The sequence below is a fragment of the Natrix helvetica genome (genome assembly GCF_964273705.1).
Source record: "Natrix helvetica genome assembly, chromosome: 1".
Lineage (NCBI taxonomy): Eukaryota > Metazoa > Chordata > Lepidosauria > Squamata > Natricidae > Natrix > Natrix helvetica.
In genome coordinates this window covers 91,723,244-91,750,041 of record NC_138548.1, presented here as the reverse complement: position 1 = coordinate 91,750,041, position 26,798 = coordinate 91,723,244, and the positions used below count along the sequence as shown (strand labels likewise).

Genomic DNA, 26,798 nt, shown 5'->3' with positions numbered 1-26,798 from the left:
AAGGTTGATAAAATGAGGATCCAGATTGTTGGGGAAAATATGCTGACACTATAAACCACTTAGAGAGGGCTGTAAAGCACTATTGCTCTTCTAATCTGTACTGACTATTTTCCTAATAATTATAATAGTTAAGGTGAAATTTGTTTATTTACAATGATAAGTGTTCTTGATATCCAGAATTTTTTTTAAAATGGTAGTAAGATACTCTACAAATACTGGTGTTGGATATTATTTAGTTTTTTAAAAAAATCAAATAACCAAGTAAACGTTCAAGTAAATATTTAATATTTTAAAAGGATGGTTTTACAGCAAAATTGAGATCAGCTCACAAAAAATAGCTTCATGCCACCAACTTAAAAGTCAGACTCTCAGAAGAGGGTACAACTTCTGATAACATATGAAATAAGTATTATTTAGATTCAGCACCTTTAAAGTGGTTTGTAAAACTATCAAACCTGTAATAACCTGGAGACCATGAGATGGTACTACAGAGATATAGAAACCTGTAACTTTCTCTCCATCTAGTGGTTGTCCAAAGTTTTGCATGCCAGGTCTGGTAGCAAACTTTATATATAATCCTAAACTATAATCTACAATGACTGGGTTTTTACTAAATTAAAATAAATCTGTATTTGGCTTTATAATGGGAGCAGTTTGAAAAAAGCCAATATTTCAAGCAGAGCTCTTCTTTCCAAAGATTATTCAACATTATTCAAAAGAGTGTTTAAAGATTCTAAAATAGTACTTATATATATATATATATCCTCAATGAAATAAATATCTGCAATATTATGTATTGAAGAATCAATTTATGTAAATTTACCCAGAAATGAATCCCATTGAACTAAATGAACTAAAGACGCAAATAAATGAAGTCTCACTTTAAACTAGTCCATTGATGATAGAATGCTGATGGATACTTTGTATTGTATATGCAATTAAATACTTGTTTCAATCTTCAACAGTTCCTGATTTGTTCAATTCCTAAATGATGGCCTTTTTCCAAAATACATAGTTTCTCTAGCCAAAGGGTAGTAGTATAAATTTGTCTGCCTAAATTTAGAATGTATCAGAATATTCTGCACAGATCTTGCCATGGGCAAGATGAAGAACTGATTTTCAGCATCTTCTCAGTAGTGAATTCCTTTCTTCAGTGAGATCACTTAGCACTTTCTCTCCCAACATTGAAAAGGATTATTAAAATGCTCTTATTTGAACATCTTTTTTGTCATGGCCTAATTCCAAAATTCTTAAGCTATTAATGATGAATTGCTTTTAATACTGAATTTCCTTATGGCCTGCTTGGTGTACATATATTTAATAGTGCATTGTATTATCTTCTAATATATCAATATTTAAAATATATTAACAAAGTGTATGAAGGAAGGAAAGTATATTACCTAAGATAAATGCCAACCATTTTTAAACTATTTTTAAAATGCCCCCATTTTTAAATATAACACCATGCATTTCCAAATCTATCTTTGCATGGAATTTATAGTGCAAACTAAGACCAAGACACACTCTCCCTCTCTCTCTCTCCCTCTCCCTCTCCCTCTCCCTCTCTCTCTCTCTCTCTCTCCCCCCTCTCTCTGTGTGTGTTGTATGTGTGTGTGTGGTGTGTGTGTGTGTGTGTGTGTGTATAATTTCTTAGGTGGCCAACCACTTTCAAAGTCAGCTAAATCCGTGGTGTTAAAATGGCTTTTATTCTCCAATCGGAAATTCTCCAAAGAAAGGATATTTGGAAAGTTAATCCGCTGGCTGCATTTATTCATGCTAGCTCTTGAAATCATTTCCGTGTTACATTTTCAAAACATCCAAGATGAGATTAAAGCAAATAAATCCAAGTGGAAATGAGAAGTCATAGAGAAGCCAAAGGCACCTTTCAGGAATCTAAGCCCAACACAGAACAATTTAGATTCACCAGTTCACCACAAGCACCACAATTATTTCCGAGATAAACTTGTGGTTCCTTTGTCAAGGCTATATTGCTGTGTGTCTGATATTGCTAGCTGGATGTCTCACTACTTCCTTTGGCTTCTTATGGCCAAATGTCTAGCTCCTCCTTCTAATGTGGGATCATTTATTCTAACTAACTAATTTTTATAACAATTGCATTGGGCTACCTTCTTTCTTTGTGTGTGCATGTGAAATAACACACATGTTTTAAATTACATTGCCATTTTTCATTGCCACTACACTTAAGGCAGAGATTGCTAAAACGGTGAAACTATTAGCTGAAGCTACTGAGAATATGCACTGTTTGCTTTAAGTAAAACACCATTGTGGGTAATTTGTCAGAAGATGTGATGTTCTCAGCATAACTTCTGTATAAAAACCATATGTTGCTTGATAAAACACAAATTTGTGCATCACAGCCCTGATCTTGAACATACCGGCATGCACTAACAATGGGGTAAAATAAATCTGGGTTGTTTGTATGCAATACACATTTCAAGGGTTATGCATTTGGCTTTTAAAAAAAGCTTTTTAGAATGTGTACTTGCAGTTTTTGCGCAACTTTCCATGCTATTTTTAACTAAAATGCCTTCTGTGGCCACTTGGGTGTGTTAGATTGCAACATACGCAGTCCTGACATTGCTTGCTTTAAATTGCAATCAATTTATGAATGCTTTAAATTACAATTCTATGCTTATATGGTATGCTCAGGCATATGTTATTCTAAGCCAAATAGGATTTCATCCAAAGCAAATTTACAAAAGTTCTCCAAATATGCAAAGTTTAATAAAATGATAATTTGCTAAGCCTTTTATTTATTATTGCATTTTGATAGTTGTGAAACACTGTGCTCTACTTATCCCTTTACCATATATTTCTAAATGTCACAGCCTTGTACTTACACCGCTTTAGTATTAAATAGTATACATAAAAGCTGAATTAGTGCTACTTTTACTATTGCAACATGTCAATATTATGAATATATTTTATATCCATATATCTCTGTCTACATCTACTATATATCCATATTTTTATTTCTATTTATGTAGATGGTTACATGAATTTAACAGATGTAGAATTTAGAGATATTATAATAAACCCACAAATTGGCAGGAATTGAAGCTATTTTGCCACTTGTCAAAAAAAATAGTAGAAGCAATTATAAATTGACAGTTGCTATTTTTGTTGCTGTTGTTGTTGTTATCTTTGAAGGCTGTTTAAGAAAGGAATATTGATTTATTAAGTGCTAAATAGCTTGATTCAGAACACAATCCTACTGAGTTTAGACTAATTTCTTTATGAGTATATCTATAATTTAGGAAAACAGCACAACCAAATCTAATACTACATCTATCCATCAATCCACCTGCAAAAAAATGGGGGAAATTGAATTATAGAACAAAGAAAAATCTTACCATTTGAGATCTGTTCTTTGGACAGCCATTGATGTCTTCAATCTTCTCATTTGCTAAAAATGAAAAGAAAAATAATTTGAACAATACATGCACACACACCTACACAGAAACCAAATATGTTTTAAAGACATCTGGTGTAGTTATCCAAAGCACTTGTTGCAACTAAATCAAACAGCTTAGAGTTGTGATAGCCCAATCAAAACAAATGTGTTAAACACGAAGAGTCACCCGGCTGAATATTTTTTCCTGAACCATTCTTCCTGAGACAGCTGGAGAAGGTCATTGCCATCTCAAAAGGAGACAACTGGGCTGGCAATTTTTCTTAAAGTGATGGGCAGAGTTTAACAGCCTGATATTTCAAATCTGAAAGCAACATGCATGACTTCACCATTGATGTTTTATTTAATAAAGTGTATTAAATAAAAACATCCCAAAGAAAATTCTTATTTACTGTCTCTGGTATTGAAGTTTCTAGATGTCCAACGTCTCTCTACCAAGCCACACATACAAAGTGCAATGCTCATTGTGCAAATACAGTTCTGTGTTATGCACTTTGTGTGGTAATGCAATTTAATTTTGTGATATTCAGAATTCTAATTCAAAAGGATGCCATTTTCTCTAATCCAGCATCTGCCTCAATTATTTTGAAGGATCATATCAAGTTATTTTGATACTGCCTCTGCAGTGAAAAGAGAGTACCTGAATGAAAGAATGAAAATAAAGAGTTCATAAATAGATTAGATCAAAGATACAATCCTTTGGCTATCAAGATGTTGTAAACTGCAATTTTCAGCAGATCTTGCCTGCATGGCCAGTAATAAGGAACATGGGTAATGCAATACTGTAATAATTTTGAAGAAAGCCACAAATTCCATATACTGTATTAGCCCTTAAAAACTCATGTAAGGCATTGCAGACTGAAGAGTATTCATATAAACACAAGTTCACTGAAGACAGGATTGCTATTGATTTTCTAATGCTAGCCATATCCTTGGATGAGTGCAAACACAGATTTAATAATGAAAGAATCCTAATACTCTATATATGAAAATTGGATGGATGGATGGATGGATGGATGGCACCGTTAAGGTTTGGCAAACATGGCTAAACACGGTTAACTTATAAAATAAAAATACCCATCTACCTTTTGTATGTAATCACAGTGCTTGCTGGATTTAAGACATAGACTATTGAAAGTGATTCCATTCATACAAACACTGGCTGGTGCATTTGGAAGGTTTTTACAGGCCTCCTATGGTAAATCTAACAGTTAAGCCAATGGCAATCAGACAGGCAGAACAAGAAGCCAAAATGGAATTTCCTCATGATATTGCTTCCATTCGTATCCTCCAAAATGTTTTGAAGATCACTGCCAATCACTATTGCTCCTGTTGCTCTTGGAACACAAAGCAGCAAGGAGCACCATTAGCCAATCCCACCAGCTGACCAATAGGAAAGTGAAAACATCATTTAGTCAGTGACTTGTCTCATGAGCTATGAGTTCTAAAGTAGTAAAACTCCCCGGCTCCCAACTTTACACACAAAAAAGGAAATAATATCCCATTTTCCTTGTTATTAGTACAGGTTCTATATATTTGTATACTTGGCTTTTTTTTAAAGAAGTTCTACATCACTAAGAAAGAAGATCGAGTTTTCATTTGTCCTGAATATAAATTGTCACTGCACTATTTGATAACAGCATGGCATCATAGTTTTCCAACCAGTACTTTTTTACAATGGTTACCAATCATAAGTGTTTCCATATGTGTGGGAAGAACGTGGTGGATAATTAAAAGGTGTGAGGCAAGAAAAATCAAGTCAGGCAGTGTTGATTAACACAATAAAAATCAGTAACTATTATTATGAACTATAATAAATTAGGTCAGCAACAGAATCTATTTTCTAACCCAATTAAAATATGACTCTAAACATTTAAAAACCCAAATTTAGGATGTAGTACAAATCCATAAAGCAAATTATAATCTAAACATGCCTTCCAGTTAAAAGTGGACTAAACTATTTACTTTTCTAATATGAAGTTATTTTAGACATCAAAGCATAACGCCCTAACATAATTAGCCATTTTCCCAAAGAAAGGATTGAGCACCCTTTCAAGTCAAAAATGGTGAATGCTGTTTATATAAGCAAGGGAAATCAAATCAGTCGGTTTTACAAGCTGCCAAATTGTAAGTTATGGATAGGTTCCATAGTGGAATGTGCAAAAAATGGAAGGGAAATATAGAATTGATCTATGTAGCCTAGTAGTCTAGAGCAGGTCTTTTCCAATTGGTGAGAATCTGATGGGGCTCTATGAAGATCAAGCCGGGGGGGGGGGGGAATTAAAAGTTCATTTCAATGCAGTCACATTTGTATCACTAGTGCTTCTTGATCTAAGAATTGTTTTTTAGTAGCAGGTTCTGGAGTATGAAAATGTTTGAAAACCCCTGGTCTAGAGATAAAGGGAGCCCACTGAGCAATCTAAAAGGATGCATTCAGCAGTTTCACATTTTCCATCATTGCAAGAATGCAAATGTTCTGGAAAGCTTATCTGAATCTTCTGATAATAGTATCAATAGGAGATCACTGGAGTCAGTCAAAGTGAAATGCCTTCAATAAAGAGGTACTTCTAATGACATAAGACTATAACTGATAACTGAAAGGATTCTTGTGAGCTATCCAAAACCATTCAGGTGAGAAGGGTGGCTATACAAACAAACAAACAAACAAACAAACAAATAAATAAATATAAATAAATAAATAAAAATACTAATATAAAGGTGATTATCCACATCTAAAGTTTATGACTAGCATCCTTGTGTAGAATTTTGTATGTCAGCACAATTGACAGCTTGTTTAGCAGCTACCTGTAGTAACCATTGTGTTTTCTTTTGCAGGGGACCCAATGCAATGCTGTGCTTGGGTAGGCCAGTGTGCATGGTACATAAATATCATGATGTTTGAGAAAATGATCTCAAGTAATTATAATGCTCCTAATACTTCAGTGGAAAGAGTTTTGAAGTTTTCTGCTTCTTTTTTTAAACATCACAACTATATTATATAGCAGTGGCCCCCAATCTTTTGGGCACCAGGAACTGGTTCCATGGAAGGTGGTTCTTCCACAGATGGGGAGGGCCCATGCTTTTGTGCTCTGCCTGAATCCCATGCAGATGTGGATGGGGTACGCCCACTTGCAGCACCTGGTACTTGGCAGACCAGGGACCAGTGTCGGTCCCTGTCCTGGGTTTGGGAACCCCTGTTATATAAATATACTTCTACATAATTGAACATTACACTTCCACTAATATATTTTGACACAGAATTCTGACACACTGCAAGCTACATCAATGCCAATATAGGATCTGGAAAATAATATACAGTATCTATTGACCAGTGGTGGGTTCCGGATCCTGGTGCAACCGGTACGGTGCAACGGGGCTGGGCGTCTACCACATGCATGCACGCAACATGCGCGCAGCACGTGCATGCATACTTACCGCCCGTGACACTCTGTGACACTACAGCTGCTCAGTGGAACGTCACGCAGGCGCCGTACACTCCATGCACATGCGCGGAAGTCCTGATCGGCACAAATACAGGTAAGGACAGCAGACGGGCAGGCCCTCCAGAGCACCATACCGGACCGGTATCTGGTGGTCCCAGCAGGCACCTGTATGCCCGTACCAGGGCGCACCGGTCATTTCCCACCACTGGTATTGATGAAAATAAGTATTTGTAAAATAGTAGCCCATACATTCTCTGAAAATGAGCTTTTGGCTTCCTCTTCTTTCATGTCAAAGGAGTAAATTGCATGGCTTAACTCTATGTGAAAGCAGACAGTGGATTGCCATAGCATTTATTTCTTCTTCAGGGACATTTTCAAAACTGGAAGTCAGCTCAAAGGTTCATGGTGACCCATTCCAAGACAACTAGCTTCTTCATGGAAACACAAAGAACTAAGAGTCAAATGTATAGAGCAGAGCAAGAGAATGTTTTCTCCCCACCACCACAGGCTACAGTGAAGTATTCCTTAAATATCTTTGCTGGGCAGCTGCTGGTTTACTAACTTATATATAGAATTCAAAGTAACCGGCAAACCAAATTCCTTTCAGCAAACAAAGTTCAGAGGGCAGCAATATGTATTGGCTGCTATGATAGAGATCCTTTTGTAATGGACACATGAAAGTAATAGCAGCAGATCAATCCAGAAGCAACCATTCAGAAAAAAATGGTGCTTAGGCAAATGGCTGAAATTCATATGGCATCTTTTTGTATTGTATGGAGGAATGAAAGGCAAGAGATTCAAAAAAGCAGAAGTTCCACCTTTTTTAGGAGGTAACTGGACTTCCTTGTTTTTTTCTTTGAAGGCATTTGCCTGCAAGGAATATAAATCCTTTCATTCTCCACTATCCTTTCAGAGCTTCTTGGATGAGAAGCAAAACGTCTTCAAAGAAAAAACAACAAGGAAGTCCAGTTGTCTCCTGAAAATGCATCTTTGGAACAACCATGACCTGGATGACTGAGAATCTCCACAGACAAAAAAGCAGGACACAGCATGAATACGGGTAGTCCTCGACCTACGGCCACAATTGACCCCAGAATTTATGTTGCTAAGTGAGAAATTCGTTAAGCAAATTTCTCCCATTTTACAACTTTTCTTGCCACAGTTGTTAAAGTGAATCACTGCAGTTGCTAAGTTAGTAACACCGTTGTTAAGTGAGTCTGGCTTTCCCACTGACTTTGCTGGTCAGAAGGTCACAAAAGGGGATCATATGATCCCAGGAAACTGCAACTCTCATAAACATGAACCAGTTGTCAAGCATCTGAATGTAAATCAAGTGACCCATGGGAATGCTGCATGGGTCATAAGTGTGAAAAATGGTCATAAGTCGCTCTTTTCAGTGCCGTTGTAACTTTGAACAGTCACTAAGCAAACTGTTGTAAGTTGAGGACTACCTGTAGTAAAGACACCAAGACAAGGCAATTGGCTCTGATAACATGCCATGAACCTGAAAAATGTAAAAGTAGATGTAAAAAAGGGAAAAAAAGCAAATGAGGCCAACAGTGTGAGAGCTGCAAAGTCAGATCAACAGTAGAGCAATCTATAAACCATGATTAATACTGCCCTGTTGGTTTCAATAAAGGTTGATAATACCACATGCCAAAGGTTTGAGATGTGATAGCAGCTGAAAGCTGCCTTTTAGGTATTCACCATTCAAAAATTATAATAATTACACCAACAGATTACTAATTTACACCAACAGGATTTCTTCTACCTCCCACCACTGTTTTTCTCCGTTTTGCTCATTCACTTAGCAGTGGAAGAATAATAAATCTACCTATCCTTACATCCATCCATCACCAAAGTGCCTGTTCAATTATTTGTACAACTTGGTTGAGATATTTATAATTGCAGCCTGAGACAACCATGTTAAATTCTTTTGAGGATCATTTGTGGTTTTCATTTATAAATCTAATGAATGCAACAGAAAAACCTGTTTCCCTGAAGTGGCCAACTAAATTTCAGTGGGAAGCCTACTAATATTGGGTTGAATCTTATTTATTTATTTTATTTATTTATTTGAACTTATTAGTCGCCCCCTCTCCCCACAGGGACTCGAGGCGACATACACAAGCAACAGTCAGCACAGTGTCATACAGAGGAGGTAAAAAATAAATAAATAATTACAATACTCAAAAAGGTTAAAACCCCAATAACATTAATAGTTTAAAAACTAAAATTAACAATTAAAAAATGACCTAGGGGTGGAAAAGTTGTCGAGTTATGCCAGGCCGGCTAGCCGAAACAGGTGGGTCTTCAGTTTACTGCGGAAGGAGCGGAGATCGGTTGTTGTTCTAATGTCTGGGGGGAGGTTGTTCCAAAGGGTAGGGCCCGCCACAGAGAAGGACCTACTCCTGGGCACCGCCCTCTGACAATCTCTAGAGGACGGCACCCGGAGGAGACCCTCTCTGTGTGAGCGAATGGGCCGCAGGGATGTATGGGGCAGGACACGATCTCGCAGGTAACTAGGCCCTATGCCATGGAGCGCTTTGAAGATGGTAACTAACACCTTGAAGCGCACCCGGTAGGCCACAGGAAGCCAGTGCAGCTCGCGCAGGAGCGGTGTTATATGGGAGAACCTCGATCTCCCCATAATTACCCGCGCGGCTGCATTCTGAATCTTCTCACTATCTTCTACTTTCACTGTTCAGCAAAGTGATATTTTGAGGCATCCTTACTTTGATTCTATTTAGCCATCTTGGCTTATAGCCACAGATGGTTTCATTTTTCTTAAAAATATCATATTCCTTTTCCAGTTAGTCTATTGTAATGAAATCCATATTTTAATATGTATTGAATGAGTCCTGAAGATGAAACTCAAATACTTCGGCCACCTAATGAGAAGGAAGGACTCACTGGAGAAGAGCCTAATGCTGGGAAAGATTGAGGGCAAAAGAAGAAAGGAATGGTGGAGAATGAGGTGGAGTCACCAAAGAAGTAATTGTTGTGAGGTTAAACAGGCTCCAGAGGATGGTAGAAGACAGAAAGGCCTGGAGAAACATTGTCCATGAGGTTGCGATGGGTCGGACACAACTTTGCAACTAACAACAATGAATGAATATCTCAATCTCTATTCCTTCTTCCTCCATTCCACTGGCCTCACTGGTTTAAAAGAGGATCTTCCTAATCATTTCTACTATACTATGTAAATTTCAGATATTTGTACCGTGTTTCCCCGAAAATGCAATATGTCCTGAAACTAAGGCCATGCCAGATTTTCGCAGTGGGAAAAATATAAACCCTCCCCCGAAAATAAACCCTAATGAAGGGGTGGGTTTAGCCAGAAAGCCCTTCCTTTCCCCGGTCACCTCAGGGCTTCTTGGATCCTTAATCAGATCAGCTGGGCCGCTCCATTCACAAAACAGCTGATTCGTGGGTGCCCTCAGGCCTCTGCCTCCATCAAACATCGGTCGCTTTTGCAGCCAATTGCAGCTGCAAAAGAAGACGGAGTCCAAGCAACACAATCCAAATGTCTCATGCCCTCCATACATAATGGTGACAGTCACAGCTTGCAATTCTGTCCACGGAAGAGGAAAAGAAGGCATGGAAATCAATATACCTGGGACATCGGAAGAAGCCCTGTGAGGAGACGCCGCTGCTGATGTGTAGGAAATCTCCCCCCACCTTCAGACCGTCCTTTTAAAGAAGAGTTTCACCAGGATGAAGGCAACACAAACGCCGCCTTCATCCACCTCTTCGTCCTGATAAAACTCCTCTTTGAAAGGACGATCTGCAGGTGGGGGGGGGAGATTTCCTGAACTTCAGCAGCAGCGTCTCCTCGCAGGGCTTCTTCCGATGTCCCAGGTATATTGATTTTCATGCCTATAGGAGGTCGCTTCTCACCTGCATATTCACATTGAAGGCTCGAAATGGGTTTTTTTGGCAAACGGCTTGAAAATGTGGTGGAGGATATTCCTGCAGAGAGACAAAAGAGACAAAATCCCCCCTCCACATTTTCAAGTGGTTTGCAAAAACACCCCATTCCGATCCTTCACATTATCCAGGATTGCAGGATTCAAGGATCGGAATTGGGCATTTTTGCAAACCGCTTGAAAATGAGGAGGGGAGATTTTACTTTCTCTTACCCAGTTCTGAAGCTCAGCACAGACTCAGAACAGGATAAGAAGCAAAATCCCCCCCCTTTTTTTTTCCTGGCAATTGTTCTTTCCTTGGGATCTCAGCGCAGACACATATCCCCCAAATGCTGTATCCGAAGCCTTCTCTGCGTCTGTGCAGAGTTCCAAAGGAAAGGATGGTGTGTAGGTCTCTGAGAGAGAGATCCCTACTCCCCCCCCCCCCCAAGGCAGCCATATTCCTCCACTAATCTGCTTTCCTGCTCTATTCTCCACTGCCACGTGCAGGGCAAGAAAAGTAGTTTGTGGAACTTCTCCCAACTTCGCGAGATGTTTTTTTTTTTTTTTTTGCGAGAACTTGGAAAGTATTTTCTGGTATTTTTTTTACCATAGGCACACAGTCTACTTCTCTTGTCCTGCATGTCGAGCAGAGAATGGAGCTGGAAAGCAAGTTAGTGAAGGGATGTGGCTGCCTTGGAGGATGTGTGTGTGTGTCTGTGTGTGTGTGTTTTCGTTCGTTCTGCGAGGAAGAGCCTCCCTGCGAGGCCACAGCAGCACAGTCAGCTGTTCCGCAGCCAGCAAGCAGGGCAGGCAAAGGCCAGGATGCAAGGAGAACTTGGGTCATTGTGGCCGCAGGCAAGCAGGTGGTGGGATGGAGAGGGTGGGGCTGGTGGGCTTGCTGCTTCCTACTCCTGAAAAATAATAAGACCTCCCCGAAAATAAGGTCAATCCCTTATTTGGAGGGTCAAAAGAAAATAAGAACCTGTCTTATTTTTGGGGAAACACAGTATTGTGTTCCATACTTAGTCACTATAAACAAATCAACTACAAATACGATAACCATTTTTGTAAGGAAGTAATTTCACAATTCTGATCATTTTAGAAGCATTTTCCCAGAACTTTTAAAATTTTACAATCCTATGTCCTATTCATACTAGCATAATGCAGATGTTAAGATTAAAATAGATGGGATTTATCAGGAAGACAAATTCAAATAATTTTTCCTAAAACAGATTTCTAATGCACAATCTTTCTGCAAAATCCATTCTCTTTTTCCAATCAGAATCTAGTATCTGATGACAACCTGGAAGTCTTTAAAAACTTTGCTTTCTCTCAGATCATGGGTTGTAGAACCCATGATCTGTATCAGTAGGATTTTATGGCACATCCTTTGCCATCATTTTTTTCTTACTATTTTTTAAATCTGTACATGTAAGCTACTTACTTGGACAGCATCTAAAATTATTTTTTAAAGGTTCTATTTCCATTCAAGATATGACTTCTCACTGATATATATGTTTGACATGAGAAAGATTCGAGTAAGATTTCATATATGAAGAAAGTCAAAGAATGGAATAATAGAGTTGGAAGGCATCTTGGGGATCTTCTAGTCACTTAAATATAAGCCAGCAGTGTGCTGCAGCTGCCAAAAAAGCCAACACAGTTCTAGGCTGCTTAAACAGAGTGATAGAATCAAGATCACATGAAGTTAATACCACTGTCAGCTCTGGCCAGCTCAAAGGCCTGGAGCTATCATTCAGGGGAGAAGACTGGGCCAGCTGCCAAGACTCACAGTCCCACCTCCACAAGCTGGAGAAAGTCCTGCTAACAATCCATGATTAATTGCTGGGTGGTTTTCGCTCTGGGTCACAAGGTGATGGGTGTGCACACATGCGGGGTGCGGTTTATCTTAATTACCAATGTGTTCTGACCCCCCTCTCCACACCAGTGAATAAACCAGACGGCTGTTTGCCACTGTTTCATTACTGAGATAACAAATCCTTTGGCTGAGGGCCCAGACAACACACGTTCAATAGAGCAACCCAGATAGTCCAAAGGAGCAGACACAACTAGAATACATAGATTTTCTTAACTACTAATTCGAATGGTTCCTGCAAATGTCCCCTCCCAACGCCTCACCTATAATCGCTCTTGGGAGGGGCCAATCCACAACCACCTGTGCTTTATCATCTTCTGTGAATCCGCCTACAGAGTTGCTGCTTCCGTTTCTCAGCCCTTCTCAATCTAGCATCAGGGACAAACTGCCTTTGATCCTCCCCACTGCTCCATGCCTCAGGCACCTCCTGGTGGCCAACCAGCCTCTCTGGTCCCTACTCTGAGTCTGAACCCTGCACAGGGTCCTCCACATCGTCCAGGGCAGAATCATATGGATCCTCGCTATCCAAGTCCATCAGCAGCTCAACCAGATCCCGCTGGGCCACAATACCAATGTAGCTATAAAAGTGGTGGGAAGCACAGGGTGGCAGCTCACACAATTTATTCATTGCCTTAGTGCTTTGTTGGTCAGTTCGTGCTGAAGGAAGAATACAAACTGCATTTACAAACAGTTTCTGTGTTTGGCTGGTTTCATTAACTCTTCGGAACCTGACAGTCACTTTATAATGCCTTGGTAAGGCCACACTTGGATTATGATTGCTCAGAAATTGCTCAGTGGTATCTGCCATGCAGCATCTCAGAAGGAAACCAATGGGAAATGTGAGCAAACAAGTCTTAATAAAAGTTTTTTAAAATCACAATCAAAAGGCATACTGAAATGTTCTGTCCATAGATTTCCTGCCTGTTCTAATCCCTAGATAACCATAGTCACGTAACAATAGCTACTCTTTTCAAACACTTTTCAAAATAGCAATCACAGTTAGACTTATATACCACTTCATTGTGCTTTACAGCCCTCTCTAGGCAATTTACAGAATCAGCATATTGCCCCCAATAATCTGGGTCCTAATTTTACCAACCTTGGAAGGATGGGAGGTTGAGTCAACCTTGAGCCTGGAGATATTCGAACTGCCAAATTGCAGTCAGTCAGCAGAATTAGCCTGCAGTACTGCACTCTAATCACTGCACCACTATATATGTAATTTTCTGAGAAAAACCAAACAAATCTGATTTATCTGAATACCAAGAGAGCTGTTTAATTTAACATTAAAAGTGGTTAAGCATTTTTGTTAATTTTAACAGGACACTTTCAAACACTTCATATGTTTCTAAAGCCCTTTCAAAATGATTGTTTAGCAAGTGTTTGTTTATATTTAAACAATCTGGTACCCCCTGCATACAAAGAGGAAAACACAGATCATATATAAATGAGAGCTCTCTGCACTATGAGCTTAGTTGTTATGCTAATGACTGTCATTAGCATGCAAGTGAATTGAGCCCTGATATGGTAGAGGCCAAACTAGATGCAATACTCATTTGCAGAATTAGCAATTGCATGAATGCTTTTTTTAAAAAAAAAGTAAACTGCAGATGCTCAGTCCAGCCCATGGGAAATGGGGTGGGGGGAGGGTTCCCATCTATAGCTAAGCAATTACATGCATTGGGAAAAATATCTTTATTTGACATGATATTACAATCTGTATTCACGGGGAATTCTGAGAGTAGAATAGCCAAAGTAATGTGGAAATCATGCATCTGTAGCACTCTAATGCTTTATATTGGATTCTAAATTCAGAATTACTTTCACTACGTCAACCCTCCCATAAGCTTCCAGGTGTTTTGAATCACAACATTCATCGACTTTTATCCAGTCTTTCTAGAGATAATGCGACTTGTAGGATCTGGAGATTGCTGGATTAGCCCCTAGCCACAAGAATGTCAGAACTGGTGGCTCTCCTCTTAGGTTCTTTAAGGAGGTGTGATGTTCTGATTTCTCATTTTATCAGTTTTACAAAAGCTGCTGTCAGCATAAGTGTTTGTTACCAGTTCAGAAGTGGCAATGAAATTCAATGTGCCTAGGGCTAGAACATTTGGGATGCAAATGACTACAATTCTTTGGGTGCTAATTTTGGAGATTAAAATAAGAGCAGGTGTGTTTAAACAGGGATTTCATTTGAAAAGCATTATCGGGTGGGAAGGGAGAGCCAAGTTATCTGTTCAGAGCAACTGCAACCAAAAGCAGAAAACAGGTCAGCAAAAGAGAATTAAATCACAAATGTAATGGAGTCCAATCAATTTTATATATTATTTTTGCTGTATAAATTGTAATTTGAAGTCCGTTGAATTTGAAGACACTCTTGCTATAGAAGTTAAGGCATTCTCCCATTCTCTAATAATAGGAATCTGTAGTTCTGATTGCTCTTTCTCTAAAATATTTTTGTTAAAATTTACAAACATTAAAAAATACAAATAAGAAAAATATAAAAAGTCAAGAAAAGAAGAAAAATGAATGAGTTCCTCTTCCCTCCAGACAAGTATAAATAATTTGGCTAATTTGACACCTTCTCTAGTATTATAACTTTTTTTTTAAAAAAAACTCTTCTTTCCATAATTCATCCCTCATTAATAGTCAAATTATACAAACCACATCATTCAATCCCAACCAACAAAAGTCCACTAATAAGAAATATGAACATGTATTTCAATCTTAATCAAAAATTTCAATTTTATAATCCGAGCTTACCATTATATCTAGAGAGATAAAGCAAAACAAAAATCTTTTCCCACTTAATGGTATAACCTTGCTATACAATTCTAGTCTAAAAGAAATTCCATTAACAGCTACCAGACAAAAAGAGATATGTTTTAATCCTCATCAAATAGATCAGTGGTGGGATTCAGCGAGTTCGCACCTATTCGGGAGAACCGGTTGTTAACTTTCTAAGAAGCTTTGGATAACCAGTTGTTGGAAGAAATCTCATTTTGTTTTTTCCACTTTACAGGGCTAATCCTGTAAGGAAGGCAGGAAGGAAACATTCTGGTGTTTCTAGCCTAATCTTTATTGCTTCTCCAGTTAACCCTTATTACACTGTAACAGCTAAGGCAAAGCGCCCATCGATGTGAGTGATGTTGAGTTGGCCACGCCCACCCAGTCACATGACCACCAAGCCATGCCTACCCAGCTGGTCATTAGCACAGAGAACTGGTTGTTAAATTATTTGAATTCTACCACTGAAATAGCTTCAATTTATGCATTTTCTTTTCATTTTTAAAAAAAAGCCTGATCTTAGTTCCTTCGAGTGGTGACCCATATATTGATTTCTTATCAGTTTCTCCTTGTCTCCTTCCTGGAGCAGATTGAACAGTTTCTCTTTGTCTCTTCTCAAAAAGAGTTGACTCGATTCCATACATTGCTTTTGTAAATATAACATAAGGTTTTCCAAGTCACTCTTCTGATAATTAAAGGGGATATACAAATAATAATTAAAACATCAAATGGTTTCATTTGTAAATCCATTTTGACACTGTTTTCCATAACTTACATACTGGTATTTTAAAATCCATTTTTGGAGCTATAATGTCTTTTTCCATGTCATTTTTATAAGCCAGAAATTTTAAAATCCCAAATTCAAATCAGTCCGAACATTAGTCTCTGTTTTATCCAATAAAACCTGCTATTTTTCTACATCCTCTGCTATAGTACCTCACTATCTGGTAGCAATAGTAATAGCATTTAGACTAATACACCACTTCACAGTGTGTTAAGGCCCTCTCTAAGTGGCTTAAAGAGCCAGCATATTGCCAACAATCTGGGTCCCTATTTTACGAACCTTGAAAGAATGGAAGGCTGAGTCAACCTTGAGCCGGTCAGGATCGAATTGCTGGCAGTCAGCAGAATTAGCCTGCAATACTGTATTATAACCACTGCACCACCACTGCTCTTAAAAGTAAACAGTTTCTGAGTAAATTACTGGATAAGAAGGCCCAGTTCTGACTATGATTGCTAAAAACTGATGGCACAGCTTTTAACCATTCTCAATAGAAATCAAGGAGGAAAATATAAGTCCTATAATATGAATACAAGCAATCCTTGAGTTATGACCACAATTGAGCCCAAAATTTCTATTGCTAAGTGAGACAGTTGTTAAGTGAGTTTTGCCCCATTTATGACCTTTGTTGACACAGATGTTAAATGAATCACTGCAGTGTCCTTGAGTTATGACCACGATTGAGCCAAACATTTCTGTTGCTAAGCCAGTAAGTTAAGTGAGTTTTGCCCAATTGACGATCTTTCTTGCCACGGTTGTTAAATGGATCGCTGCAGTTGTTAAGCTAGTAACAAAGCTGTTAAGTGAATCTGGCTTCCTCACTGACTTTGCTTGTCAGAAGGTCGCAAAAGGTGATCACGCGACCCTGGGACACTGCAACAGTCTTAAATATGAACCAGTTGCCAAGCATCCAAATTTTGATCACATGATCACGGGGATGCTGCAGTGGTTGTAAATGTGAAAAATGGTCATAAGTCACTTTTTCAGTGCAGTTGTAACTTGAAATGGTCACTAAATGAATGGTTATAAGTCAAGGGCTACCTGTACAGCCAGTTTGGCATAGAGATTAATGCATCAGGCTAGAAGACAGGAAACTGTGAGTTTTGGTCCCCTCTTAAGGCAAAAAGCTTGCTAGATGACTTTGGCCAGTCACTTTTTATCATTTCCAGGAAGGAGGCAATGCAAGGGTGAAACCCCTAGCAGGTTCTGACAGGTTCTGGAGAACCGGTAGCAGAAATTTTGAGTAGTTCGGAGAACTACTGCAGGGACTTGTCTAGAGAGATATAGATATAGATATAGATAGATAGATATCTTCATGCATATCATTATTGTCAAAGAAAGAACACAATTCCTCCTCAGAATCCAGCCTTGCTCTGCCCACATTTATATTCTGTTCTTTCAATCCTAAATATGTTACTTATCACCCTTTGCTAAAAAAAAAAAAAAAAAAACTTGCTCAGGCCTTCTGCAAGAGTTTGAAAGCTAAAAACCAATGCTTATCGTTTCTCCAAGAAACAAACCACAGTCTACACCACTTTTTCTGCATGGCATGATACAGTTTCTGATATGGCAGGATACACTTTCTGGCTTCTGAGTTCTTCTGATTTTTTTCCAACTGAGATTTCCAGACCAGATATCAAGACAGATTCATGCAGAGGTATACTAAGGTTACGCAGGTCAACCATAAATAACAGTGACTTCCAAAACATGTCAAGAGAACTTTGCAGGTCTGGGCCACGCAACACAGAAGAAGAAAGAATCAAGTTGCAAAAGGCCATGAGAGTGCATTAAGGTCTTCCTAATTCTTTATATGACATTTATGTGCCATAAAAGGCACACATTAAAACTCTTTAAAAAAAATTGTAGCAGGAGTCCCTGAATGCTAATTTCACTGTTGTCTCAGGATTATATGGCCACTTCCACTGAAAGCTTAGTTCATATCTAAATTGTACAATTTTTAGTCTGAAATGCATATCTGTTCTTAGATAAATAATTTTGTTAAAGGTAACAGATTCCTGGACTTTTTGTATATGAAGAAAAGCTACATAAAACTGTAAGGAGTCTTTAAATAAGGAATAGATAAGGTATTCTCATATTTAGGGTGCAAAAAAGAAAAAAAAGATACTTTATTGCTTCCATAGATGCCTAAGATAAGGTCATTCTGATTTAGGGACTTGTTTTAAAACATCAAATGTAGCTAATGAAAAAAATTCTTTGATACTTGAAAAACTGTAACTATCTAAGGTAACTCTTTAGAGCATAAGAGGATCAATACTGCTGTGAGAAGCAGTGAGACTAATCATATTAGCTGCATAATTTCATAATTAAATTTAAATCTAATTGAAATAAATTGAAATGAAATTTTGGCCTTGCTGCATTGCTTCATTACTTTATTCTGATCATATTTTATGTCACAGCATAAAATAGAGTGTATGTTACAGCATACAACTCAAACGTTAAGTGCCATATTTTCATCATGAAAAGTTACAAGGCCTCAAATTCATCTGTGGTTTGTCTGACTGTAGCCTTGTATCCATATTGCTAAGGCTTTGAGATCACCACTGAGCTTCATATTTGTTTCTCAAATAAATGTTTAGGAGAGCTCCTTTAGTAGTAAAGTTTTTGTTTAAAAAAAGATCACATGGTTGTGAAACCTGCAATCACAATGCCTGCACTTTATCCCTCATTTCTAAAGTCAAGACTTCACTTAAAGTATAAATGATTTCAGCTTCAATCAAAGATAAAAGAAGAACACACACACACACACACACACACACACACACACAAGACAGCACTATCAGCAACTCTAGGCAATTTTTAAAAAATGTTAGTTGAGGTTTGAGAATCCTGTAATTCTTGTCTATAATACTCCGTAAGACCTTTTAATAAACTTACAGGAACAACAATGTACGTACCATATGCATATATTTTTTTTAAATTCGTACAATTACACATTATGTGTAATGTTGTAGATAAATGGACTTTAGTTATTTGTCTGACAGAAAACAGTCCAGACAAAAATATTGCAACTATGCCAAAAATAAAAAGCATATTTACTCACCTACCACCTGGATGATTTCGGCCAGTAAAACTCCATCTGTCACATCTTGCTGCAGATCTTTTATCAAACGTTTATGGCCAGATTTTGCTAGATAATGATTGGCCCAATCTGTATAAATCTGTGGAAAGGAAAAGGAGAGCCAAAGTTAGGCCCTTTTCTGTTGAAATCATTAATTTCTCACTTAAATTAAAGAAAGCCAACCCCCAACTTTGGCAGCCTCTGGAACAAGTGAGACAAAGTGTTTCGCTTCTTTTCCCAAACCAGTTTGAAGCAAAGTTAGCAACATTAAAATTCAAGGCATTGTGCTGATCAAGTATTCAGCTTCTTATACCAGGGCTTTCTTGTATAGAGAAATTTGACATCGGAGCTGGAGGAAACTAAAGAAAGCTTCTAAACATGTTAACAGCCTGAATTAATAAGTTATCAGACCTGGAACTAAACAGTCTGCATAAGAGTCTGGGTTGGATTTCTTTACTAAAGTCGACATTTTCCTTTTGTATCCTTATCAAGAAGCCATACCGATACTGAAATGTATGATTGTGCACATGTTTACACCAAGTTTCGTAAAAGTAAATAATTAGGGTACTTTAAATGGATAATTCTTTTAAATTGCAGTTAACCAGAAATGTAAATTATGTTAGCACTACCACATAGCACCGTGTTGTCAACTGCTGTAAAAGAGCTATTCAGCAGGGTAAGGTTTGTAATATGCAAAGTGCCCCCCTCCCTCTCCCCCCTCCCGCTGCCGCAAACAGTTTAAAAAGTTTATGAGTCTTGACAATTTCTCCTCTGTTACTATTTCCAGAGACCTATACAAACTTGCATCTACATAAAAATGTACATGGCTGATTTTTGTTTGAAGTAACTACGTTCCAACTTGCTTAACTAAACATAAAACAAAGTTCTTAGAAACAAGTAACTTAAACTAAAACCATTAACCCTGCATCCTAGAAAGCAGTGATGCAGTTAAAAATGTACATTGGCAAAACGGGACGAGCGGGGTGGAGGTGGTTTCGGGAGGCCAAAAATAGGGGCATATTCAGTCTATGATGGTGGTTCTCAACCTGTGGGTCGGGGCCCTTTTGGGGGTCGAATGACTCCCTCACAGGGGTCGCCTAAAACCATCAGAAAACACATATATTTGGGAAAAATACGGAAAACATAAAATAATTTTATGGTTGGGGGTTACCACAACATGAGGAACTGTATTAAAGGGTCGCGGCATTAGGAAGGTTAAGACCCACTGGCCTATGAGATGCACAGACATTTCCACCCACTTTTTTTTGGGGGGAGCGTATCTTATAGTCAGAAAAATATGGTAAGTCTAAGTGCTATTGCTATTTTGAAAAGTGTGTTGTAAAAATTAGATGGATGAACAGTGTTTTCAGCTGTGTTTCACTATATTCAGTTAATATTTTTTATTTGTTAGATTTATACCCCACTTGTTTTCCAAATGCTCAAATTAATGTACACAGGACCCACCTTTCTAATTATATCCAGTGGTGGGTTTCCAAATTTTGTACTACCGATTCGCTCTCACACACACACACACATGTAACACAGGTGGATGGGTACAGCCTCCCGCCACCGCTATTACCAGTTTCCCTGATCCGGGCCAAACCAGGAGCAACCCACCTCTGATTATATGTCATTACTCATTATATTCTTAGACTCATTACTGAAGACAGGTACAGAGTTCAGCAGATAGTTAGGACTGCAGAAAAAACAATTGCTACCAACCTGTCTTCCATTGAGGATCTGTATACTGCATGGAAGAGGGCTGTGAAAATATTTATAGACCCCTCACATCCTGAACATAAACTGTTTCAACTTCTCCCTGCAGATGCTGCTGTAGGACACTTCATGCCAAAACAGCTAGACACAGATAGTTTTTTCCTTGTGCCATCACTCTGCTGAAAACTTAATTCCCACAGTTCTGTCTTATATCTAAGTATATTTACCCATATAATATGGATGTATTGCTTTTATCCTTCTCATCTGTTACACTACCTTCTCTTGTTGGTATCATGATGATTAATATTACTTTGATATATGATTATGATGATTATTACTTTGTTGTTTTACATGCCCGCTGAGAGCTTATGCACCAGAGACAAATTCCTTGTGTATCTAATCACACTTGCCAATGAAGTATTCTGTTCTGTTCTGTTCTGACTGTGCGAAGTGTCCTTTTGACACATCAATTTTACATCAATTTTCAGCACAAAAAAAATTGTAAGGAGCACTTTTACTATTTAGCTAAAATCTCAGAATGGTAAATGCATAAACGGCCAATTACTTTGCTTGGCCAAAGCAGAAGAATGAGAGAAGGAAGGTTAGTGATAACACATGATAAACAGCTATGTTCTAGAAATAAGGTGTGGAAAAAGCTGTTTCCTGACAACTTTGAATATCAAAGATGTCATTACTACAATCAATTGGCTGAAAGAAACATTACCATATGTTTATTTGAGCCTGATAAAATTGTATGTGCTGGGAGAAAAATATACATGCTGTATTTTTGTTTTCTAGCTCAATATTATGAATGCTAAATTAGCCAGGTCATTTCTCATTTTAAATGTCTTACTTTATATTCATTGCTAGCTTCCTTATTATACATTATACATCAAACCAATTATGGAACACAAACAGAAGGCTCCTTGCTGCTAGGCGTTGTAACTTAAGGTTTCCGCTGCTTTGCTTTTCACACTTAGGAGATTCAACAGTAGAAGTCCCAACTCAGTTGCTTGAGATAGGAACTAGTAACAGCATACTGTGATTTCCAATGTTCTCTCTTCCTGTAATTAATGAATCAAAAGCTATCTAAAATTTCAAGGGACTGACGAGATCGGAAAAACAGTTGAAGAGTGTAATAGACTGAGGAAATTTATGTTGGTTTTCCTGAATATTTTCCTTTTTGAAACTGTGCATTTCTGATCAAAAATACAAACATTTGCAGAGCTCATCAGCATATGAAGTTGCTGTATAATGAATGACATTGTTGGTTTGTATCTATAGAAACTATCATCTCTCAACAGGCAGTGCTCCCCCTTAGGGTTTTCAAGCAGAAGTTTTCCAGCAGTAATCACAGAGGATTGTCTAATAAAACATGTGCCCTACTTAGTTATGGCAAAAGCACTTCTCATCTATAGCTTGCCCCCATAGTTTCTTCTTCAAGTGCTATCTCCATCACAGTCAGGTTCTGATGACGGAACAATCCTCATTTAGGTTATCTTGTACTTTGAGAGAAGGGTGATAATTTGCCAATGGATGATAAAGGTTAACACCTGTCAAAAACTGTGTTAAAAACTACAATTTGTAGAAAAGAAGGCTGAGCTGGAGGTGGGGTTAAAGGTGTCATCACTTTGGAATCATTGCACAGGCACAAGAGACCAAAATCCACTCTCCTCCAGTGAATTCCATTGACCTTATCCAGCACTGATTTAGCTTTGACCATAAGCTTATTAGATTCATATGAATACCTAGCAATAATAAAGTTTTCTGTGCTTTGAACTCAACAAATGCTTCTGGTTATTTGCATGTGATAGAATTGTATCCAGCAGTTCCACTTTGCAAAAACTAGTGGTTTTTTTTCTAAATTAGATAACGGAGTTATCCTAACTAGCAGAGAAGATAACCCTGTATACCTTTGGCAGGATGTGGCAGGCAACTTGTTTAAAAGAGTAAAACAAAAACAACAGCAGAAGTCAAACTAAAGGCAATGATAACCCAGAAGTGCCAGGAACTAAGTGTCTAGAAAGATAAGTGAGGGAGGGGGGGAAAGAATGGTTTGCTGTGGGAAATAATCTCTCAGCACTTTGGTCTCACTGGCTGTGCCACTTACATGCTGATTAACTGGTTGTTTTGTTTAGAAGACTCTCCTATTTGTATCTCAGGGTTGTGACTGATTTTGCATTAATACAATCACCTCACACGTACAAAACTCACTCCACTTCATAGAAACAATAAAGAAACAAAACCTACAACCCAGCGACCTACTCGTGAGTTTCGATGTCATATCCCTCTTCACCCAAGTGCCTATAAAAGAAGCCTTGACAGCTAGCCAGAACAAACACAACCCCCCTAAACACATCCTGGACCTGACCAACCACTACCTAACCAACACATACTTCATCTATAATGGACAAAGATACAAACAGTTAGAAGGAGCACCCATGGGATCACCCCTCTCACCCGTCATTGCAAACTTATACATGGAACATTTTGAAACCAATGCCTTAGACAAATCTGAACACAATCTCTGGCTTAGATATGTTGATGACACTTTCGTGATTTGGCCACACGGGAAAGAAAAACTGGACAACTTCCTCACACATCTCAACCGCCTTCACCCCAAAATACAATTCACCATGGAAATAGAAGCAAACAACCAACTTCCCTTTCTGGATATCCTAATCTACAAAAAACCCAATGGCTCCCTAGGACACACCATCTACCAGAAAAAACACACACCCCAACTGTTACTTAAATGCACAATCCCATCACCACCCTGCACAGATCAACTCTGTAGCCAAGACCCTCATCTCCAGAACCAAACGCCTAGCCGACAAAGACCACCTGAAAACTGAATTACACAAACTCACAAATGTATTAATCTCCAACTGATTCCAAAGAAAAACAATCACCAACCTAATCCAAAAGGAGACTCCCCCAAAAAACCAAGACACATGTATGTATGTATGTATGTATGTATGTGCGTGCGTGCGTGTGTGTGTGTGTGTGTAAAAATAATATTTAAGAACTAGAAAACTGTTGCAAGATTATAACAATTGCATGTCACAGATGCATGAAGGCTATTTTATATATAGACTTTCATATTCACTTTTCATACTTTAGATGTGAATTTAGGGTGTGACACATCAACACTGCTTTTGCAAATATAACCCAGCAGTTTTCAGTTCATTGCTGAAACACTAAAGGTGAGCAATCAAGTTTATCAGATGTCTTCATAAAGTTAATGCAAACAGAACACAGCCTGCAAGAAAAGAAAATAAGACCCAAGGAAGTATCTCTTTTCTAAAATTAGGAAGCTTAAAAACAACAGTGAGGAAAATATGCTATTCTACTTCTCAAAAGAAGCCTTTGTGTTGTCAAAGGCTTTGACAATCTAATGCCCATAGTTTGTGAACCCAGAATATTAGAGATTAATTAATGTATTCATCAGACACAAAGAATTCTATCTTGTGTGCAAACATTCCCATTTAAATTGGCTTACTAAGAAAGAAAAATTATTTATCCTTGGCTTTGTAACCTAACAAACTCATTAATTTCAGATAAAAATTATTTGATCTAAAATTTCAGCTACAATGACTTGATAAATAGGCAAGAAATCTGATGACATAATATTCTATTATATATATATATATATATATATATATATATATATATATATATATATATATATATATATATATATATATATATATATATATATATATATATATATATATATATATATATATTATAAATAGACTATATGTCATAACAACATAATATATATGTATGTGTGTTACTGATGAGAACTAAATTGTTATGAAAAGTGGCAAACCAAATAATTCAATATGGCAAGGAGTACTGCAGATGTACAATACATAGTTGTATGCATTCAAATTATACTCATGCAATGAGTAGAATAAGAGATAGAATCTGGACTACAAGCAAATTCAAATTTTCACCCATTTTGTACACATCTCATCCTTAAACAGGTCCCAGCTGGCTTCTAGTAAATTTTCAAATGACATGTATAAGCCAATATTGTTATTTTTCACCCTATAAGATGCACTTTTTTACTCCAAAAAAGAGGGTGAAAATCTGAGTGCGTCTTATAAGCCAAATGTAGCCACCTGGGTCCACTGTTTCCTCTAAGGTGCATGGCAACAAAACACCCGTGCAGCAGTTTCCAACTGCCGCGTGGTGTTTTGTACTGTCACAGGCGCCGGAGGCTGGGGAGGTCCTTTGCAGATGGCTAGAACTGGCCGCCCGCAAAGGACCTCCCCGGACTTGTTTTGGTGAGCGCGGGGTGACTGACTCTAGTTCAGCAAAGCAAGCCCGGGGAGGTCCTTTGTGGGCGGCCAATCCTAGCTGCTTGCGCCCGGCGCTGCGGCTAAAATAAACCCTCAAAGCCCCTGCTGCTACTGGAATATCTGCTGCCACCTCCTCCTCCTCTAACAGCAGCAGCAGGGGGAAAAAAGCCTCATGGCTTCTCAAAAGCACGGCGGAGGAGGAGGAGGGGGCAGCAGGGTAACGCGGTGCCCAGCTCAGATGCTCTGAGTGGAGGGGGACGCGCCGATGCTGCCATGGGCGGGGGTGCCAGCGGGAGCTTTGGCGGCTTCACTCCAAATGTAGTGGTGCTGTTGGAGGAGGAAGAGGAGGCAGCTGTTATTCTGGTGGCGGCAAGGGCTCGTCGTCAGCATCTTCAGCAGCAGCCCTGCCCCCTGTGAAAAAAACCGAAGATGGAGCAGATCCACGCAGATGACGTCGCCGCAACATGACTGGAGGAGGAACTCTGGGAGTTGAAGTCCACAAGTCTTCAAGCTGTCAGGTTTGAAGACCCTGGGTTGTTTTTTTTCTAAAGGGTTAAGTGTGCAAGGGTCTTGTAACTTGACAGCTTTAAGACTTGCATGCTTCAATGCCAGAGTTCCTGAGCCAACATGACTGGAGGAGGAATTCTGGGAGTTGAAGTCCACAAGTCTTAAAGCTGTCAAGTTTGAAGACCCCTTGGGGTTTTTTTTCCTAAAGGGTTAGGGATGCAAGGATCTTGTAACTTGACAGCTTTAAGACTTGCATGCTTCAATGCCAGAGTTCCTGAGCCAACATGACTGGAGGAGGAATTCTGGGAGTTGAAGTCCACAAGTCTTAAAGCTGTCAAGTTTGAAGATCCCTTGGGGTTTTTTTTCCTAAAGGGTTAGGGATGCAAGGATCTTGTAACTTGACAGCTTTAAGACTTGCATGCTTCAATGCCAGAGTTCCTGATGCAACATTTTGGTTACTAAGCAGGAGCGTTGTTAAGTGATACTATATAACACTTTTAATTAAGCGGGTACCTTGAATAAACATAACTTTGAGTTTCAAATACGGTAATACTGATTTTGTTGTTGTCTTAGGTGACACCTGTGAAAAAAATTCAGGTGCTGCTCAGGCATAAAAATGTGCCGCTCAAATACTATACTTTTCTGCTCACACTGAAAAAAAATTAGAGGGAACATTGCCTGGGTCATCTTAAAATGGGGGACATAAAATTGTTCTTAAACTGCTGTTAACTTTATACAGTTGATATAAAATATTTTACTACAGTATTTGGTTCAGAATCTTTTTTTTTCTAGCTTTTCCTCCTTTAAAATTGGGTGCGTCTTATATTCCGGAGCGTCTTATAGGGCGAAAAATACGGTAATATATAGAAGGATAGTGCATGCGTAACAACATCAGTTCTTCAACCTATGATTTTACTTTTGGACTGAAATAGTTATCCTTAACTGTGGAATTTAA

The 26,798-nt window shown here is 38.4% G+C and overlaps 1 protein-coding gene across 7 annotated transcripts in view; it reads right to left on the bottom strand.

Annotated features, from left to right (window-relative positions):
• The window catches only part of NAV2 (neuron navigator 2), a 316,849-nt gene that overhangs the window by 203,374 nt on the left and 86,677 nt on the right, over positions 1-26,798 (bottom strand). For 6 of the 7 annotated variants that reach the window (XM_081938830.1, XM_081938823.1, XM_081938824.1 and 3 more), the window contains exons 2-3: positions 19,293-19,410; positions 3,375-3,427 (exon numbers count right to left, since the gene is read on the bottom strand). The exons of the other annotated variant lie outside the window; for it this stretch is intronic. In XM_081938830.1, coding sequence (XP_081794956.1) covers positions 3,375-3,427; positions 19,293-19,410 — 171 coding nt within the window. The remainder of the gene's footprint in view (positions 1-3,374; positions 3,428-19,292; positions 19,411-26,798) is intronic. 7 annotated transcript variants of the gene reach the window in all.